This window comes from Microtus pennsylvanicus, chromosome 9 (assembly GCF_037038515.1).
Source record: "Microtus pennsylvanicus isolate mMicPen1 chromosome 9, mMicPen1.hap1, whole genome shotgun sequence".
Taxonomy (NCBI): Eukaryota; Metazoa; Chordata; class Mammalia; order Rodentia; family Cricetidae; genus Microtus; species Microtus pennsylvanicus.
The window spans coordinates 43,252,549-43,273,439 of NC_134587.1; the positions used below are offsets into that span (position 1 = coordinate 43,252,549).

The 20,891-nt window shown below is 44.8% G+C and overlaps 1 protein-coding gene and 1 non-coding gene across 2 annotated transcripts in view; one reads left to right on the forward strand and one right to left on the reverse strand.

Moving 5' to 3' along the window:
• Positions 1-6,436: 6,436 nt before the first annotated feature.
• Gtf3c4 (general transcription factor IIIC subunit 4) overlaps positions 6,437-20,891 on the reverse strand; it is a 31,254-nt gene continuing 16,799 nt past the window's right edge. The window contains exons 3-5 of the mRNA XM_075985601.1: positions 16,665-16,795; positions 12,358-12,446; positions 6,437-10,723 (exon numbers count right to left, since the gene is read on the reverse strand). Of these exons, the coding sequence (XP_075841716.1) occupies positions 10,659-10,723; positions 12,358-12,446; positions 16,665-16,795 (285 nt within the window). The 3' untranslated portion in view covers positions 6,437-10,658. The remainder of the gene's footprint in view (positions 10,724-12,357; positions 12,447-16,664; positions 16,796-20,891) is intronic.
• On the forward strand, positions 11,432-11,550 carry LOC142858016 (5S ribosomal RNA). Its single transcript, XR_012911911.1, has one exon. It is a non-coding gene; the product is annotated as a 5S ribosomal RNA (ribosomal RNA).

Consider the following 20,891-nt stretch of genomic DNA (forward strand, 5'->3'; position numbering starts at 1 on the left):
GAGTGCCTCCAGATCTGCACTAGGGTCTCTCCACCAAGGTTCCCTAGTACCCACCTTGACGGTACACACCCATTTCAGCACATGTCTAGTTTGCCAGGGCTCCCTGCAAGGTGCTAGAAGAGACTATTCTTAGAGTCACAGAAAGAAGCAAAGTCATGGTGATGACCACAGATAAATCCCTGGAATTTCAGTTGCAGGGGAGTGTGAGGGATGGATGGATGGATGGATGGATGGATGGATGGATGGATGGATGGATGGGTGAATGGATGGATGGATGGGTGGGTGGATGGGTGGGTGAGTGGGTGGGCTAGTGAATGATGAATAGTTTGGTAAATGGATGGGTAGGAGAAGAATGATGAATGGGTGGGTAGATGAATGGATGTGTGGGCAGATAGGTAAAGGGGGATGAACAGATGGATGGGTAGGCAGAAGGATGAGTGGTGAGTGGGTGGGTAAACGGATGGAGGGGCACAATGGTGTATTGTTTACATTTGTTTTTAATTTTTTGTGTATAGGTGCATTTTACATGTTTGTGTTCGTGAATATAGACCGGAGGTGGGTATCTTCAAGGCAGGGTCTCCTGCTGAACCTAGGGCTCACGGACTTCCACAAATCTAGCTTGCCAGTTTGCTCCCCTGTGTTGAGATTACAGGGAAGGCTAGACTACCTGGCATTTCTGGTATTTACAGGTGATGGGGGTCTTGACACTTGGGTAGCAAGTACTCTGTGCCAAGCCATCTCCCCAGCCCTGTGCCATCTGTTTACTCTTAAGGTCTTCTCCATGCCATGAGAATCTTCAGTTTGTTTCAGTGGCTAAGTTAGCAGCTACACATCCCAATTTTCCTCACAGCTAGAGAACATGCTTCTAGCTAGTAAGCCATTTCAGGAAGGCTGCTCTTTTTCTCATTACCAGAGCACTGGGCATGGAAATACATGCCTGCAATCCCAGCCTTAGGGAGGTGGAGGCTGAAGGATTCTGCATTCAAGGCCAGTCTCAGACAGTGAGACCCCGTCTCCAAAACAAACAGTTAGGTGGGGGGGGGGGAGGGCACGCCTTTAATCCCAGCAATCAGAAGGCAGAGGCAGGCAAATCTCTGTGAGTTCGAGGCCAGCCTGGTCGACAGAGTCACTTCCAGGACAGCCAGGGCTACAGAGAAAAACCTTATCTCGAAAAACAAGTACAACAAAATCAGAACTGGTGACTGGTGGTATTCATTGTCCACTCCTGGAAGGTGTGGACATCAATTCCCTGCAGCACCTTAAGCCGTGTGCCCGACCTGGGTCTGAACCTTTCTAGGGTTTCTGTGCTGATCATCCACTTGGAGCCCTAGGCTGTGAGGAGCAGTGGGCAGCGTCTCAACAAGAAGAACCAGCTTCTTCAGGCTGCTCACATAGACTGAAGATCATCAGCTCATGGGGATCCTCCAGGCCTTCAATGTTGGATTGGGATGGCTGGGGCAGTCAGCCTTGGGGAATGAGCAACTATTTGCTCCTTGCCCTTTCCAGTGTGAGTCAGCCATTGTTGGGACTACTTTGGCCATTTCATGTAAATCAGTCTAATAAATCCTCTTTTAGCTGGGCGGTGGTGGCACATGCCTTTAATCCCAGAACTTGAAAGACAGAGGCAGGCAGATCTCTGTAAGTTCAATGCCAGCTTCGTCTACAGAGTGAGTTCCAAGGCTGGCTCCATAGCTACTGAGAAACCTTGTCTCAAAAAACCAAAAAAAACCCCCACCTCTTTTAATATATATATTAATATATAAACATACACACATAAATTATGCAACTATAACATATATGCTATATATGTATTATACATGCATTGTATGGCATATAATAAATTGCATAAAATATGCATAATCTATTACATGTGTGATATAATTACATATTATAATAGATATTTGTATATAATATAAATATATTAATATACAATTAAATATAATACAAAGACAAATGAATATGTATTAAATATATGTTAAGAGGATGTATTATACTGTATATTTACTGTTACACAGTAAATATTTATTATGTATTTATTTATTCTATTGGTTCTGTCTTTAAAGCCCTAATAATTGTGCTGAGATAGATCAGCTGGTAAAGTGCTTTCCTTGCAAATCCAAGGGCCTGAGTTTTATCGCCAGAACTCATTTTAGAAAAAACCAGGTGCAGTGGCCTATGCCTGTATTCCCAGCACTGGGACAGATCCCTGGGGTTTAGTGGCCCAGCTAGCCAAACCTGCTTGGCCAGCTCGACTGGGAAATGAGCATAAAGTGTTTTTAAGCCCTTGGTCTCCCCATTATGTTTAAAATAATAATAATAAAAATAAAATACCCTCATGGCCCACCTATGCATCTCATCCCTAAGGACACCAGGATCTATTGGGCCAGGCTAGATGCCACAGTACTTAGCTGATGTGGGAGCCCCTCTGTGTGCTGTGATTACCATTGATTAATGAAGAACTGCTTTGAGCCTAGAGCAGGGCAGAGCAGAGGTAGGCAGGGAAAACTAAACTAAATGCTGGGAGAAGGCAGAGTCAGTGAGATGCCATGCAGAGGGAAAAAACGAGCTGCCAGCTGGAACCTTGCCATAGGCCACGAGCCTCATGGTATAATATAAAATAATAGAAATGGGTTAATTTAATATGTAAGAACTTGTTAGGAATATGCTATAGTGATTGGCCAAGCAGCAATTTAATTAATACAGTTTCTGTGTGGTTATTTCGGGAGTCTGGGCAGCCGGGAAACGAACAAGCAGCCTCCTACAGCACTGAACCTCCTGAGAACCCTTGGTTACCTTCTCATTTGAGGGCCACCACCTGGTCTCTGCTATCCCAGAATCGTCTTGAGGGACACAAGGGAATATCATTCTTGCCTCATCGTTACTGACCTCTTACTGTCTGTCCTGGGTTGGAGCACAGCACCACCGGCCTCTCCCTGACCCATGCCTGGCCCTGGCTTTTGCTGAGGTTCTCTGTTGTCTCTGGAAAAGACGGCCACTGGTCATCTGCCTCTCTGGCAAAGGAGCATCTGGGCCCCTCTCTAAGCATTGCAATGAGGCAGCACTGGTGTCTGTGTCACTGTGGCTGTCTTAGGATCTGAGTCTGCACTAGCCACATCCTGTGCTCTCCTTCCTCCCCTTTCAAGGCTTGTCACTGGTTAGTGACTATCCAGTCTGTTCCCTGACCCCCCTCCTGGAGCTGGGACTGAAAACGCATTTTGTTGTTCTTGTTGGCAGTGCTTGGGATTGAACCCAAAGCCTTGTGCTTGCTGAGCAAGTACCAATGAGCTACACTCCAGTCCCTGAGACTAAAAAGGACTGAGTTTCTGGCTTGGGGGACAGAGAGGAGAGCCTCTGGAGAGATGTCCTGTGATGGCAGGTGCTCTCCATCCTTAAAGGGGAGCCATGTCTACTAGAGCATGGGATTGGGTGTTTTCAACAGCACCCAGCTGGATCTCAGCACCCTCACTCATCAGGTCTGATGGGTCTGGAAAGCCTTGGCTGTGCCTGCAGCTCCAGGATGTACACAGGTTGTTTTGGGACCTGCTACTGCCTAGTGAGGAAATCCCAGTCCTCTTCTGAGGCTACTGATGGTGTCAATAGCTTTGGTTAAGCCTTTGCTCCCTGCTTGGATGCAGGTGGTTAGGATGTGGACAGTTAATGTGGAAGGGAATCCAAGCAGAAAGCCAGCCATGGAAGGAGATCACTGTGCGCCCGTGGAAGGACTCACTTCCTCCCTTTTGAAGGTTAATTGAGTTCTGCTCAGGAGATTCCAGTGCAGTGGACTACAGCCTGCTGTATCCCTGAGGGAACCAACGAGAGGCTGAGACAGCTGTGCGGAGGCTGATACTCCCAGCAGGAACAATGGACATTCCAAGCAGCTGCACAGACCAGGCCGGGCACACAAGCAGAGGCTTCAGAGAACATGGACATGGGGTCTGAGCTTATCGGTGGGCAGTTGTAAAATCAGAGGCTACAGAAGCAGATGGATGGCTATCAAAGAACTGTACTGGCTGTCAGGCTCCCCCTAAACCCACAGGAGTCCTCCAGGTAAGTCTGCTGCTAATGATGGGGCTAACCCAGCACAAGGGGCCAGCTGGCACATCCACTACCTGGTGCTTCACCGAGAGTGTGTCCAGTATCATTTTTCCTTGACAAGTACTATTTAACTGGCATTGTTAACAGCCAGGGGTCTAGGCCAGTAAGACGGGTTAAGTGGATAAAAGCCCTTGTCACACACAGGCTCCCAGACAACCTGAGTGAGGTTCAACACCTAGAACTCACAAAAAGGTAGAAGAGAACCAACTCCACAAAGTAGTCTTTTGGGTTCTACATCTCTCTCTCCAATCATATGCACATAGTAATTTATTAAAAACCACCTGGGATCTGGGGCATGGGATGTTACAGCTCGGTGGTTGCTGGCCAGGCATGTGTGAGTCTCTTGAGTGGCTCAATCCTCTCAGCACCACACCTTCTTAAAAAAGCATTGATGCGGGCTGGAGAGATGGCTCAGTCGTTAAGAGCACTGCCTGCTCTTCCAAAGGTCCTGAGTTCAATTCCCAGCAACCACATGGTGGCTCACAACCATCTGTAATGAGATCTGGTACCCTCTTCTGGCCTGCAGGCATACATGCAAACAGAATACTGAGAATACTGTTCACATAATAAATAAAAAAAAATTCTTTAAAAAAAAGCATTGATGCTTTAACCTATTGGCAAATGAATTCACTTCCCTTACATCCCTGAAGTTTCTCCTGGAATAAGCTATTGTGGTGGCTAATCATGGTTGTCAACTTGACACATCTGGGAAGAAGGCATCTCAATTGAAAAGTTGCTTCTGCCAGGTGGTAGCGCACGCCTTTAACCCCAACACTTGGGAAGCAGAGGCAGGGGAATCTTTGAGTTTGAGACCAGTCTGACCTATAGAGCAAGTTTCAAGACAGCGAAGGCTTCACAGAGAAACCCTTGTCTCAGAAAAACAAAAGAAAAAAGTTGCTTCCGTCGGATTGGTTTAATAGCTGTCTGTTGAGCACGGTCTTAATGGCTAATTGCTGTAGGAGGGTCCAGACCACCGTGGGCTGGGGAGCCTGGGCTGAAGGAAACACAGCTGAACAAGCCAGTAAGCAGTGGGTTTCTGCTTTAAACTCTTTTTTTTTTAAAAATTTATTTATTATGTATACAGCATTCCTTCCGTGTATGCCTGCAGGCCGGAAGAGGGCACCAGACCTCATTACAGATGGTTGTGAACCACCATTTGGTTGCTGGGAATTGAACTCAGGAAGAGCAGGCATGCTCTTACCCTCTGAGCCATCTCTCTAGCCCCTGCTTTAAACTCTTGCTTCCTTTGATGATGGACTATAACCTGTCCCTGAAAGCTAAAACACACCCTTTCCTCTCCAGGTTGCTTTGGTCATGGTGTTTATTGCAGCAACAGAAAGCAGCCTAGGATAGCAACATTTTTTTTTTTTAAAAAAAATTTAACTTTATGTGTGTTGGTGTGAAGGTGTCAGATCCTCTGGAACTGGAGTTACAGACAGTTGTGAGCTGCCATGTGGGTGCTGGGAACCGAACCTGGGTCCTCTGGAAGAACACCTAGTGCTCTCAACCACTGAGCTGAATGGACACCAAGTCCCTGACAGAGGTGACTGGATTAAGAGGTATCTCAGCTTTGTTGTAAACCATGTGAACTACAGAAAATAGGCACACAATATACAAATACCTGTCATTTAAGTAACAGAGTGGCTGAGAGACTAGTGTGGCTCTGCATACAGAACTCAGTATGAGGTTGTTTCTGACTGCACCGCTGCTGAGATACGCAGCACTCCACAGTACAACGTTGACCTTACATACGAGCATCATTAGGGCTTTCAGGGTCCCAAAGCAGAGCACTCGAAGAGGGCTTTCATTGCAGCGTAAGTGGCCCGCCAGCTACCTGGCAGGACATACCAGGGTCACCAGAAGGACTGGATACATACATGAGCCTCCCAGATTAACAGTGGGGTTGGATACCGACAATGAGCATCCCCAAATTTCCACCTTTCCCTATCTTCCCAGTGTCAGACTTTTCCTGGGCACTGTGGTCTTTACCTTAGATATGAAATCAGAAACAGGGATAAGAGGTAGCATGGTCTTGTAAACCTCAGAGCCAGGGAAGAACCCTGCCTTCTCCTGTCTTAGTGGCCCTGTGGAGCTGACCATGAGGGACAGTGAAGGAGGGGGGGCCCAATAACCAGCTCTCCAGCTCCAGTAGCTGAGACAGTCCCGGCCCTGGGGGAGCATACAGGCTAATAGCACCACTACACACACTGGGGGAACAAATAGCGGGCTTGTCTGGGTTGGCAGTTATTCTAAGCAAAATGTTATCATTCTTAGTCTTTAGCTGAAACCTTAAAAGTTACAATTGCTTAGATAGTAAGAATTAAAAAAAATGCTCTTTGCATAACCGTAAAATTTTCTCTTTATTAAAAACAGTCAGGTGTAAACATACAATCCAAAGCCAAGCACAAACTTTAGCACAAGCATCGGGTAAACAGAGGGTACAACCACTAAGCACAACAGACATCTGTTTGAACAAGTGTGATGCTCACACACATGTCTTATCAATACAAATGTGAAATGAAGGCTTGGGAAACAGTTCATGGACACTTGGTTTTATATTAGTACCATACAGAGAGGCAGTGAGAACATGGGCACTCACCTATCCCGCCAGCCGAATGTAGACCTGGGCTGGAAACGTCGCAACGCCCTCACCAGCACCTCTTCTGCTGCACAATCTGGCCAGTGTTGGTTTTCTGAGGCAGGTTCTTTTTATACAGCTCTGGCTGGTCTTCAACTTGATCCTCCTGCCTCAGCTTCCTGAGTGTTTAGAACATAGGTGTGTGCCATCATGCTGACTCACCCAATCAACTTTATGAAAACAACACAACTTCATGACAGTGCTGTAAACAGCCCTTCCTCTCCCCCAGCACTGAGGATGGAACTTGAGGCCTCAAGAGTGCACCGTCTACCGAGCCACACCCTCAGCCTTGAGATAAGGAACTTTTAACCTTAAAAACAAACAGGAGATCCAGAACTCCGAGGTGTGAGCTGCTTAACCCAGAACCCCATATTTGCTTGAGAGCCTACAGAGTGATTGGGATGCATCCTCTTCCTCCTCTGCTCAGCTCAATGACCATGAAGGAATAGTTAGGCCTTGCTGGTGAACATCTGGCTCTTACTAAACTCATGACTGCATCAGCATCTCTTCCCTCAACATAAACATGACTTTGAGGAATAAAACCCATGAACAGTGCCTTCTGCCTGCTACTCGGGCAGAGATGCCATGTCTGTAGGCAGCTAAAAGCAAGGCTACCTTGAGTGTGGTTCCATTTTTGACTGGCAGACACAAAGCAGATTTAACTTCAAGAACTCGTCAGCTTCAAGAGAGAGCAGTTGAGGGTCTAGTAAGAGAGAGCGTGAGGCACAGTCTAAAGTGTGTGGGGCACTGATGCTCCACAGTAACTAAAGCCAGACAAGCCAAGGGGAAGGCAAGGCTGCCCTCTACCAGGACATACCACGAGTGGCTGCCAAAGCCTGCCTGTGACTCCTGAAGTCTAAAGTGAAAGACCTTTCAGTCTCTGATTGACTGTTGGGGGGGTTTCCATGCTGACTTGGAGTGCACTCCGTTCAGCTCAGAATAGAAAGCGACACTACGGTAGCAAAGAGCCCAGTCAGCTCTTTGATCACGAGATTCCCCACTGCTTCTTCTAGGAAGAATTACAACATGGCTTAGCCTTTAGAGATTTTATCACTATACATTTTTCTGGCCCTAAAAAGCATCCAGGGCTCCCAGACCAAGGCCGTGTTCTACCATCTGCACCGTATCTGATACTAATATAGCCAAGCAAATGATTAAACTTTCCCAATATAAGAGGCAGGGGCAGGCATATCTTTGAGTTCAAGGCCAGCCTAGTCTACAAAGGAAGTTCCAGGACAGCCAGGACTATTGCATAGTGAGACCCTGTCTCAAAAACAAAACCAAACCAACAGAAACAAAACTTTCCCAATCCAATTAACTTGCTAAGCTTGTGGCTAGGTCTAGCTTTCTACATAGACGTTCTTAAAAACCTGCTTGAGCCTAGAGGGACAAACAGGAACGTGCTACATCTGACCACAGATTTCGAAGGTGCTCACGACAGCTTCTGGCAGATCTAGTAGTAGGTAAAGACAGTTTCAAGTCTAGGGGTGAACATATCAGGACATCGGCATGAACACCAACTAGAACAAGCTACCCATTTCATACCTACAATGACAGAAACAAATAAGCCCAGGCAGAGAAGACCTGATACATAGCAGTGTTGCAGCTTGTGTGGTCTCTGTAGAGCCGGCTTCAGCCTTCTAAATGCATGGCAGCAATGGATGGCTAGTATTCCTCCCATGCTCAAACAGCTACCATGGCTGCAACTGAAAGCTCCCTCAACACCACATAGCACAGGCAAGTTCAAGCTGGAAGAGGCAACAACTACCAGACTCTGGTGTCACTCCCAGTCTCCCAAGGCCCCTCCATCAACCCTCCAGGGTCCTACATACTAACCCTTAGAGAAGAATTCAGAAGTGCTCTATGTAGGAGGCTGCCATCAATCCCAAATTCTCTTGCTCACCCTGCTCTGAAGATTAACATCGGTGTGTGGTGGGAGTTGGGAGGGCATTGGAGGGGAGGGAAGCGTGCCTACTAGCTGTGGAGACACTTGGCTGTGGTAAGAATGCTGCTGGGCTAAGTCCCTTAGTGAGCTTGTGTTCCAGTTGCCATCTTCCTGGACACAAGCACAGACCTTAGAAATTTCATTACTCCTAATTGTTAAAATTTCTCAAAACCGAGCAACTGCTTTAAACAATCAGTTAATTCAGCCTTCTAAATGCAGGGCAGCAATTCTATGGCTACTCATCCTCCCACGCTAAAACAGCTACCTCAACTCCACCTCGTAGCACAGGCAAGTTCAAGCTGGAAGAGGCAACTACAAGACCCTGGTATCACTCCCAGTTTTAAATGGTTAATAACCAAATTCCCCTGTGAAAACACCTAGGGAGTTTGATCCCAAAGAGCAAGAGAAAGAAAACTCGGCATGCGTGGTTGACAGAGTGGAGACAATTATCAATATCTCCACTCCTGCCATGTTTCCATGAAGAGTGACAGTTGTAGGCTGTGCTGCAGCCATGTATAGTCTGAATTGGGTCAGTCAGGGCTCTTTGCTGCCCCTCTGGTCTGGATAGATGCTGGTCTTATGGTCTGTCCCCAGTGTAGAGCTATTTTTTTGAGGCGGGAAGTATGGCAGGATGGCAGGTGGTCTCATCTCTCACTGTGGTAACCAAGTACCAAGACAGTATTTCTGAAGTGAGGACAGAACGTCTTTCACTACGGATATAAAATCAAAGCGGGAAGTATGTTAAAATAAAAGCAAGAAAGGATCATGAAGGAGCAAAGCCTTTCATGTTGTATACTTTCCACCCTGCTTTCCAAAAACATGTAAAATTTCAGAATGTGCGTACTAAATCCAGTTCATTATCACCAGTCCCAGGAAACGTACTTTAAAAAACCAAAGACTATGGTTCCAGAATGCATTCAGGTCTGGTGAAGAACTAGCAGTCAAACAAGTGTGCGTGTCTCCTCTGTACGCCCACAGAAAAATACCTGTATTTCAAATATTAAGGCCCTTTGGCAGGAGAGAAATTCCTAGGTTTGTCCACTTGAGCTGCAAGTGCTTGCAGCAGAGCTCCAGGACCTCCAAATCCATGTTGCCACCTCTCTCCAGAAATCCGTAGGCCACCTTTCTCCCCAGATACTCAGTAAGACGTCTGACTCAGTCAATGTTAAAAATACTGAAGCTTCAATTTAATACTAAAAGAAGAAAATACTTCCCCTCTATGTACAAATATCTAGGTTACACAGTTGGGGATAATGTGGGGCTGTGATTAGGAAAGGGGTACTCAATCTCTTCTGACATACTAAGGAGCTGGGTCAGGAAATCTGATGACACAGGAGATAAAAATAAATGACAATTATTAACTTCTAATAGTCACCTGATCGTTTGATACATCAAGATTGATTTTATTTCTTGGCTTCAAAAATATAGTTTTAGGAAAATGTATTCCATGTGTATGGAAACAAGTCAATGGGCAAATAAGTCTGCTGAGCAAACACCAGCCACACACAGCTTTAGACACTTTAAGATGTATTGGCACCGGGAGTATCACGTACCAACCAATTTGAGTCCTTTGGAGCCACAGGCAGTTCCAGACCAAAGCAAAATAAATCTAAGTCACAGCAAGTTCCTCAGATTCTCTGGTAGAGCCCATTATGTCTCAAGGAGCAGAAGGCTTCTGCTCAACTGCTTTAGGCAAGACACTTGAAAAGTAAGTTGTCCTCATTGGGTGAGGAGCTGAGGGTGGCTAATGTTCACCTCAAAATGACTCAGACTCTCTACATGTAGTCATTTAAAAGATGACTTCAGTTCCTGAAGATAGTGTTTGTGCTGGCGAAATGAGCTCAAGGAAGACCTCCCTGCTTCCAGTCAGAAGAGTGTCTCTCCACTGCCCCGCACCAGGTCCTCCAGCACATCTGCTCCTCAGGCTCCAGGGCACTTTCTACACCCACGTTCATATTCCTCTATCCTCCTCACGAACACTCAGAAGACAGGAGAATCACAGAAAGGGCAAGGGCTCTGTAGTAACCTCTTAATCCAGTCAGGATCTGCAAAGGAAAGGCAGCAGGACAAGAGTCAGCCTCAGAAAAGGGGACAGGATTGAATGTGCGTATACTGTACTGTATGGCTAGGAGGCTCAAGGATCAACGTGTGACTCCCAAAACTGGACCTGGGATGAGATGAAGGCCCGGGCAATGAGGGAGCTCTACAGGGAGCCACCTGTGCAAGGCACGATGGTACACGCCTTTAATCCCAGCACTCAGGAGCAGAAAGGATGATGTTTATGAATCTGAGGTCCAGTCTGGTCTACATAACAAGTTCCAGGACAGCCAAGAGTACATATAGAGAGACACGGTCTCAAAAAACCAACCAACCAAATATATCCCTTAACAAACAAAAAAGCCACAAGTGTTCAAGTTAACCAAGGACTATATTTACATGTTATTTTTTGTTTTTGAGACAGGGTCTTAACTACATAGTCCAGGCTAACCTTGACCACCCACTCGATCCTCCTGCCCTAGCCTCCCTGGTGCTGGGATTATAGCTACAAGTTATTATGCCCTGTTTGTAAATTATGAATAGTATGCTTTTGTAAAGGAACAGTAATACCAACTTTTCAGAAATGCTACCAGAGCAGAAAAGTAGACAAGTAGTGACAACAGACCACTGCTGGCCTGTGAAACCTCTGCTCTATTCCAGTTCTACTCAGAACCCAGAGTCAAGGGTCAGGACTCTGGGTTTTAAACTCCCACCTTGTCTACGGCCATACCACCCTGAATGTGCCCGATCTTGTCTGATCTCGGAAGCTAAGCAGGGTCGGGCCTGGTTAGTACTTGGATGGGAGACCACCTGGGAATACCGGGTGCTGTAGGCTTGTAAAAAAAAAAAAACCAAAAAACAAAACTCTCACCTTGCCGAAACATCAAGTCAACTGTAGTAACTGCTTAAGAACTCTCCAAATGTTTTAAACTGGGAGCAAGGTACAGACTCAGATGGAGAATTTTGTTCAACTAAAAGCAGATATGGAATCTAAGCTGCTGGGCTGGAGAGATGGCTCAGAGGTTAAGAGAACTGACTGCTGTTCCAGAGGCCCTGAGTTCCCGGCAACCACATGATGACTCACACCCATCTATAATGAGATCTGGTGCCCAAAACACTATATACATAATAAATTAATTAATTAAAAAAAAAGAATCCAAGCCGCCAACATGCAACCTTGAGAGAATTAGCAAAAATAAGTACAAATTGAGTTTTAGGTACTCTTGTTTTCTGTTCATCAAAGCATGTCTTACTGGTTCATTTGGCTGGAGTGTAGGGTTAGTGAAGCTCACACTAACTGGCATTCTGTGACTATTAGACACCTGATCTCTTGTTTGCACCTATCTTTCTTTCTTTTTCCCCCCAAAGACCAGGTTTCTCTGTGTAGCCCTGGCTGTCCTGGAACTCACTTTTGTAGACCAGGCTGGCCTCGAACTCACAGAGATCCACCTGCCTCTGCTTCCCCAGTGCTGGGATTAAAGGTGTGCGCCACATGCATTGTGAGTTCTGGGACCATTTGTTAACTGGTTCTGGCTTTACAGTAACTGCAGAGAGAAGAATGGGTCTGTGGTGAACCAAGAGCAGGACATTTATGTGATGAGGAACCTGACTCCATCCCACCCAAGGCTAAGCCAGCACCTACCTTCTGGAGTAGGGTGCCGGGCAATGCTGTCATGAAGCAAACACCGTCGGTATATCAAGCTCTGGCAGGACTGGTAGGTTAGAAAGCACCTGAAAGACAGAGTCAAGTCAGAGGACGCTCCGTGGGCCCAACTACACCAGAAAGCAGCAGGTGCTGAGGGAAACTCCCACAGTTATCAGGGCAATGCTTCCCTCTCTGCTGCCACCGTGTTCTGAAGTGACCAAAGTTTCTATGCAGGAAGTCACAGAAGTTCTAGGAAAGAGTTCAATCTGGTTCTCCCTAACTGCATTCTTGATATGTAAACACTCACATATCATATGCAAAGCCACTCATTAGGTTTTAAGATAAAGTATTATGGACCATTTTTAAGAGCCCTCAGGCCAGCAGTTTTCAAGCTGTGGGCTGTTACCCCAGGGAGTGTTGAACAGCCCTTTCACAGCAGACAGCCAAGATCACTGAAAAACATATTTACATTACAATTCACAACAGTAGAAAATTGAAGTTATGAAGTAGCAATGAAAATAATTTTATGGTTGGGGTCACCACAACATGAGGAACTGTATTAAAGGTTCACAGCATTAGGAAGGTTGAGAACCACTGGTCTAGGGGCACCTTGAGGTACTGGAGCTGGAAAGATGGCTGTCAGGGTAAGAGTGCTTGCTATGTAAGCATGAGGTCAGCCTGAGTTCAGATTCCAGCACCAAAGTAATAAGCCAGTTGTGTTCCCACGTGCATCTGTAGCCTAGTACAGAGCGGGCCCGAGACAGGAGAATCGCTGGGGCTTACTGGTTGCCATCCTGGCAGAAAAATGTGAGATCTAGTTCCAAAAGAGACTTTGTGTCGAAAGAATAAAGTAGAGTGTGATAGACCACACTCGATGTTCTTTTCTGGCACATCCGTTACACACAACACATGCGTACCTCTTTACACATTAGATGAAATTAATAGCATTAAAAAGAAAAGAAACTAACAAACTAGTAAACACCCAGAGGGTTCAATTCACTTCTGTCTAATGAGCATTCACTGAGCACCTACCAGAAGGCAAAAGAGTATGAAGGGTATAAGATGGAAGAGTGTAACTGAGCTCTGGAGGAAATGAAGGTAGCAGTTTTTCCTTTTCTTTTCTTTTCTTTTCTTTTCTTTTCTTTTCTTTTCTTTTCTTTTCTTTCTTTCTCTCCCCCCCTCCCCTCCAGATGAGCTTTCTCTCTGTTAAAGTTCTAGTTGTCCTGGAACTAGCTCTTGTAGACCAGGCTGGCCTTGAACTCACAGAGATTTGCCTGCCTCTAGCTCTACCTCTCAAGTGCTGGGCTTAAAGGAGTGCACTACCACTGCCCATGGTGAGGTAGCAGTTTTCAAGTAAACAACTAAGGAGTAGAAAACACAAGGTCAGGGGAAGGGACTCTAAAGTTGACCTTGAGACTTAGGTATACAGCAAAAAAAAAAAAAAAAAACCAAACAAAAAAAAACAAAACAAAAAAACCAAGGGGGTTTGGGGAGATGGCTCAGTGGTTAAGAGCATTGCCTGCTCTTCCAAAGGTCCTGAGTTCAATTCCCGGCAACCACATGGTGGCTCACAACCATCTGTAATGAGATCTGGTGCCCTCCTCTGGTGTTTGCGCATACATGGAGGCAGGGTTGTATACATAATAAATAAATAAATTAATTAATTAAAAAAAAAACCAAAAAAACCCCAAAGAGTTCACCAGAGGGAAATTATACCAATGTATTTATTTTGGGGCTAACCTTAATCAGAAAAATGGAAAACAACTTCCTTGAAACAACCCACAAATTTGGAGGCATGAGCAGGCAGTGATTACAGTGTGGATTCTGAGCTCACTAACTTCAGGTAAGTTCTTCTTACTATCCCCGTGCCCCAATAATATCCTATCTACAAAATGGAGATCCTCATGGGACTTCCCTGTGTGTGGTCACTGTGAGGATATGGTCACTTAAAAGGAATGTGCATCTGTCCCAATTTGTCTGGCATGCTGACAGTGCTCAACAGATGTGAGTTTGATTACAAGCCTAAAATTTATCCAATATTAGATATTTTTAAAGATTTATTTATTATGTACAGTGTTCAGTCTCCTTGTATGCCTGCAGGACAGAAGAGGGCACCAGATCTCATTACAGATGGTTGTGAGTATACTGTATACAAATGGCTGCCAGTTCAGTGACTCTAGGTCACACCCCTCTGTGAGCCCAAAAACTGGGATAGAAGTCAGGGAGGATGTGGCTGGGTTGTCTGTTAGGGCCTCTGTGAGCACTAGAGTCAGAGTGACTGATAAGAGACTTGTGTGGACCCTGAGATCCATGTGTATACATGAGTATACACCATGTGGTTGCTGGGAATTGAACTCAGGACCTCCAGAAGATCAGCCAGTGCTCTTAACCTCTGAGCCATCTCTCCAGCCCCCAATATTAGATTTTAACTTCTCTTTCCCTTCAAGGAAAAAGATTTCTGAACAGTCAAACGAGGAAAAAAACATGTCAATAAGAGAAGGTATCATAGAGCACCCACATGCTTGAAGGCTCCAGCTCTACTTCCATTATGAATGGAACTCTGGTTGGGCGGTGGTGGCACACACCTTTAATTCCAGCACTTGGGAAGCAGACACAGGCGGATCTCTAAGGTCCATGGAAGCACAGCTTACAGAGTAAGTTCTAGGACAGTCAGAGCTACACAGAGAAACCCTATCTTGAAAAGCTAAATAAATAATTAAAAAAAAAAAGGAAACAAATCTTGGGCACAGTGGCACATGCCTGGGAGGTTGAGGCAGGAGGATCATTAAGTTTGAGACCAGCCTCAGAACACAGTGAGATCTGTCAATAAAACACACAACAAAACAAGAAAGAAAATGAATGAATGGATAAATGGTATGTGTATCATAGTCCTGTTGTAGTTAAATGAATCTAACATTTCTGCTGAGCATTAGCAAACACTGCTTTAGTCTTCTCTGTGCTCAGAGAACTGCCTAGTCCAAAGGAAGGGTAACTAGGCAAAGATCTAAAAGAGCCTCCTGTGGTGATGAAGGTGTTTGATCCCAGCACTCAGGAGGCAGAGCTCAAGTTCAAGGCCAACTTGGGCTACAGTGAGACCCCATCCTTATTAAAAAAAGAATGAATGAAATGTGGTTGTAAGGAGAAAAACAGCAAAGCATAGGGATACATAGGACTAGATGGGAGTGTGTGTGTCAGGGAGCAAGGAGCGGGAAGGAGGAAAGGAGGGAAAGAGCTGAAGCGAGAAGCCTCAGCTGAGAAGCATTAGGACTCTACTGTGTCTCTGCAGACATCCTCAAGTGGGAGGGGTGCCATATGGACCTGAGCAAGGTGGCCTGTTCTCCTGGATGGAGAAATCTGGGAGCTGAGCTCAGAGCAAGGATGAGGGCTTGAAGAGGCAAGAACAGGCTGTGAAAAGTCTGCAAATTATGTAAAGTTTTAGCTTTTCAATTCAGAAATGGTCAGCTCCTCGAGAGCTTTTGTTGGCTTTGCCTTATAAATCCTAGAGGTATGGTCTATCGAGGACCCAAATCCCTAGTCCTAGTGGAGAGTACTGAGAACTGATGTGACAATGTGATAAAGATTGAATATCATGGCCAAAACTGCAGAGAACAAACTGAGGGTTCAAGTATGGAAGCTGCACGTAAAAGATAGCTACCATCCTATGCGTGAAAGGATGGTGTCTGGGCCAGGGCTCTAGAGGCAGAAATGATGAGGGGGTTGGATTCTTTGTGAAGTGCCAAGGCAACATCTAAATAAGGATGCCAGGTAGGCAAGGAAGTTAACTTGCAAGTCTGAACTGACACAGGCACAAACCAAATAAGAGAATGCTTGATGAATGGTGGATTGCAACTGTAAAGTTAGGCCTAGGATGGGCACTGAGGAGATGAGGCAGGATCCATGGACATCTGGATATGAAGTTAGAGACTGCAGGAAAACTAGGTAATAGAGTATCTCATGGAGAAGGGGGTGACAGGAAATGAGAGCCCACCAAGGTCATCTCTTTGGCTAGGCTAAGGAGACAGGAAAAAGAAGGATTCTTTCATTACGAAAATTTGATTTTGCTGTCTGTCAACTTCATGCATGTATATATTTTAATTATTCTTTCTGATGCCCTCTCATCTCTCCCATGCCTGTTACACGCCCCTCTCCTAACTAAAAAGTACATAACTCTAAGACCCTAACCCCGACTGCAAGGCAAATAGCAACCCAAGCAAGCACAGACAGTTCATCCATCAAGCAGATCAGCCCTGGATGGTGATTCTGGGTTACACAAAACTGAGACAGGAGCAGCCTTGGGGGCTTACCGGAGCCAGATGTGCCCATTGGAACAAACTGCCTGCTTGCGATCCGTGAATGGCAAGATCTCCTTACACAGACTGCAGTGCTCGGGGAAGGTCTGCTTATTCATCTTCTTGGAGATATGTCCAATCAGGACCTGGTAAGACACCATGGGTGGCAAAGTGAGGGGTGGTACAGGTTTCTGGGAGCAAAGGGTACTCACAGGCAATACAGGACTGTGTCAGAGACAGGTGAGGCGTACCTCTACAGGCTCACCTGTTGTCCAAAGAGTTCAAAATCTGCACCTTCAACCAATGTCAACAGCAAAGTAAAATAAATGAAGTGACCCTGACCTCTAGAGTGAACCCTAACTTCAAGGGAGAAATTTCTGAAATCCAAGCTCTCTTGCTTTAATTGCTTTAGAAGTAGTTATAGTTTTTACTTATGGTGCTTTAAGGAAAAATCATAATTTCCCTAAGCAAGAAATGTGGACTATTGTGAATTTTGCAGAAATAAGACAACTTTTTAAAAACCGAGTTTGTTCATTTGTGTGTCACTTGTATGCAGGAGGTATCCACAGAGGATCCCTTGAAGCTGGAGCTACAGTGGCTGGGTTCTCTAGAAGAGCAATAGGTGCTTTTCCAGCCCACAAATGTTTAGTCTTTTATCAGATTTATAGAATCCAAAGAGGACTGATAGATAACCTGAGTGATCCAGCTGGGAGAGGTGCTTTTCTTAGCACTACTGAGAGTACCTTTGTTTTGGTGGTCGTTGCCTTGGTACCGAATGTGTGGGACCTTGCATATGGTAGATAAGCACCACCACTGAGTTCCACACCTGTCTCTTTCAGTTCTTAATTCTATGACAGGCTTTCAGTAAGCTGTCCAGACAATCTTTTTTTAAAATATTTTACTATTTTAAGTATTTATTTATTATGTATACAATATTCTGCTTGTATGCCTGCAGGCCAGAAGTGGGCACCAGACCTCATTACAGATGGTTGTGAGCCACCATGTGGTTGCTGGGAATTGAACTCAGGACCTACGGAAGAGCAGGCAAATGCTCTTAACCTCTGAGCCATCTCTCCAGCCCTAACCAGACAATCTTGAACTTGATTCCACCTCAGTCTCTGGAGTAGTTGTATTAGATTACAGGCTTGTGCTCCCATACCTGGTTTAAAATTACATTCTTTAAAAAAGTTGTCTGGCTGGGCAGTGCACACCTTTAATCCCAGCACTCAAAAGGCAAGGCAGACGGATTTCTGTAAGTTTGAGGACAGCCTGGTCTACAAGAGCTAGTTCCACGACAGTCTCCAAAGCTACAGAGAAATCCTGTCGGGGCTGGAGAGATGGCTCAGAGGTTAAGAGCATTGCCTGTTCTTCCAAAGGTCCTGAGTTCAATTCCCAGTAACCACATGGTGGCTCACAACCATCTGTAATGAGATCTGGTGCCCTCTTCTGGCCTGCAGGCATACAAGCAGACAGAATATTATATACATAATAAATAAAATATTTTAAAAATATATCTGTTCTTAAAAAAAAACAGAAACCCCCCACACAAGTATCTGAAAAACACACATTTTTTATTTTGTTGGAAAACACACACACATTGCCGTAGAGGTATGGGATATAACAACCCTTAAATCCCTTCTTTTACAAATAACTTATGTCTTTCCTAGGTCTGGATGTATTTATGCTTTACTTCTTCTGGTAGTCTATAATATTTTGTACTTTTTGGATTAAATAAGTCACCCAAATCTCAAAGGATATCTTAATTGCTAACGAGGTAGCCATATCAGTTCTTCTGAATATAACTTACACATTTGTGTGTGTGTGGTTTTTTGTTTTGCTTATTTGTTTGACTTTCTGTTTTTTTTTTTTTGAGACAGGGTCCCACTATGTAGTTCTGGCTGTCCTGGAACTCATGTAGACCAGGCTAGCCTCCAACTCATAAAGATACTCTGCTTCCTGAATATTGAAGCATAAGCCACCACACCAGGCTTAATTTACAAATTTAAATTACCTTTGGTCTTGTATTTTGGTTTTCAAAATTCTTCACATCAAGGACAGACACCCTCACTCCTCTTTTCCAGGTAAGCCTAACATCCCACTAAGTGGTGCAGAAGTAAAGATGACCCAGTGCTCTATAGCAAAGCAGAGCTGGGCCCAAATGCTACCCGAGGAAGAGCTGCTTCTATGTACTCTTTGGGGCTTCAATCATGGAAGCCAACTGTTTAGTTTGACTTGTGTATTCTCTAGAAATAACCCTTCTCTAGGAATAAGTAAAATCTGTTTTTTTAGGGGGGGGAATAAAAAATTCTTAATCTTTATGTATAAAGCACAGATATACTTATAAGATAAAAACAAGTGCACAATATGTCTGTGGTATTAACTATTAACAAGTCATGGGCAGGAGCTAGGAGAGAGGAGAATGTAGCACTTGGGAATGAAAAACAGGTTGAGAAATATATCATGCCACATGCCCAATAGTCACAGAACATCTAAAACTACAGTAAAATCAATACTATAGGCTGAAAAGTCTTTGTATGAAGCAGATCTGGATTCTTAAGAGTACAAAAGTTATTCTTTAATCAGAACTCAAGATAAACTCCATTGTTTTCATACTGGCGTAACCAGAAACACATAACCATGTTAGACTTGGCTCTGCAAGCAGGCATCTAAATAAGAATACTAAAGAATGAATGCTATTACCTTTCATTAATGCTTTTGTTAGCATACCATAGATTATTTATAGTAATTCTAACCAGTCCCATGACAGTGAAAAACAGAATACTCTTCCACACAATTTAGAAGACAGAAAACGGTTTAAAGGTTGACTTTTTAAAAAAGAAAAGTCATGTACATGACCAGTACTGTGTTTAGGATCACTGCAATTGTCCTGCAGCAGTTTCAGGGGTGGACAAACGCACTGTGAATGAGTTATCAGGGACAAAGCTATCCAGACTTCTCCTTTTCCATGAAACTTCAGACAGCGAGTGTCAATATCCAGAGTGAAAGGAAAAGACTTGTGATTTATCCTTTCATGTACAGTCTGTTCCTTGGTGGGGAACTCTTCAGGATTCCACAGCTCTAATGGTGTTCTCCCGACCAGCCCTGCGAGGCTAGGGAACAGTTCCTTTGCTGCAAGAACCTTAGAACCCACAGGATGATAACCTGCACCAAGCACCTTACTTAGGAGCACATCCCACCAAATTCCTTATGTTTGTAGCAGTCACATTCTCTCAGGAACCAGGAAGTCTGTGGGATGCACTGTAGAACTATTACATTGTTTCAGTACCAAAATAAACGTAATAGTTTGGTTTAAAGAAAATGAACTAAACAATTGTTTTCTTAGCTGGGCAGTAGTGGCACATGCCTTTAATCCCAGCACTCACTAGGCAGACAGGTAGATCTCCATGAATCCATGGAGGCCGATCTGGTCTACAAAGTGAGCTCCAGAACAGCCAGGGCTGTTACACAGCAAAATCTTGCCTCAAAATAAAATAAAGCAAACAAGAAAACAATTGTTTTCTTTACCATAGCCAACCTCAAGTCTTTCAAGTAGAAAACACCCACAATGAACACTTGTAAAATATGATGGAGAGAACACAGGTGGGCATCTCCACAGCTGTGACTGTGTACTACTGTGGGAACTCCTTCAGCCAATAGCCGTTAAGATACCAGCCCACTTGGGCGTGGTCTCTTGTACTAAAAATGTAGACATAAAGCTTGCTTGGTTCTCTCTTGGCTGATGGATTCGGTTCCTGTTTCCTGCTCGTGCAGAGGACTGCTGATGTGTGAATCTACCCCTAAATAAAGAACCCTTCATTATACTCCATTCTGAGCTAGTGTGGGACTACTTTACTGTAATCGTCTACATCTGGTGCCCACATGGATCCTGACTCCATGCCTACAAGAACCGACTCAAAAGGTCCCAGCTAAAGGTGTCCCACTCCTGCCTGCCAACTTGATTTCACCTTAACAGTTTTTTTCCCCCAAAACCCCACTGCAATTAGGCCCTCTGCACAGCAACTTGGCAATTTCCTGGGCTCGGAATGTTCTCCCGCTCCGTGCCCCCTGAAACGTTCCCTGATGTGTGGCAACTCGCGCAGCTTCTGGTTTGTGTTCCTGGCTCCTGAACTCTGGGTTCCTTGATATTCTGGCCACCAAGAAACTCCATGTACGGAACCAATTTAATTGCTCTTAATCTGTCAAGCACATTTGTCAGTATTTATGCAGGCGCCAATGCAGAAC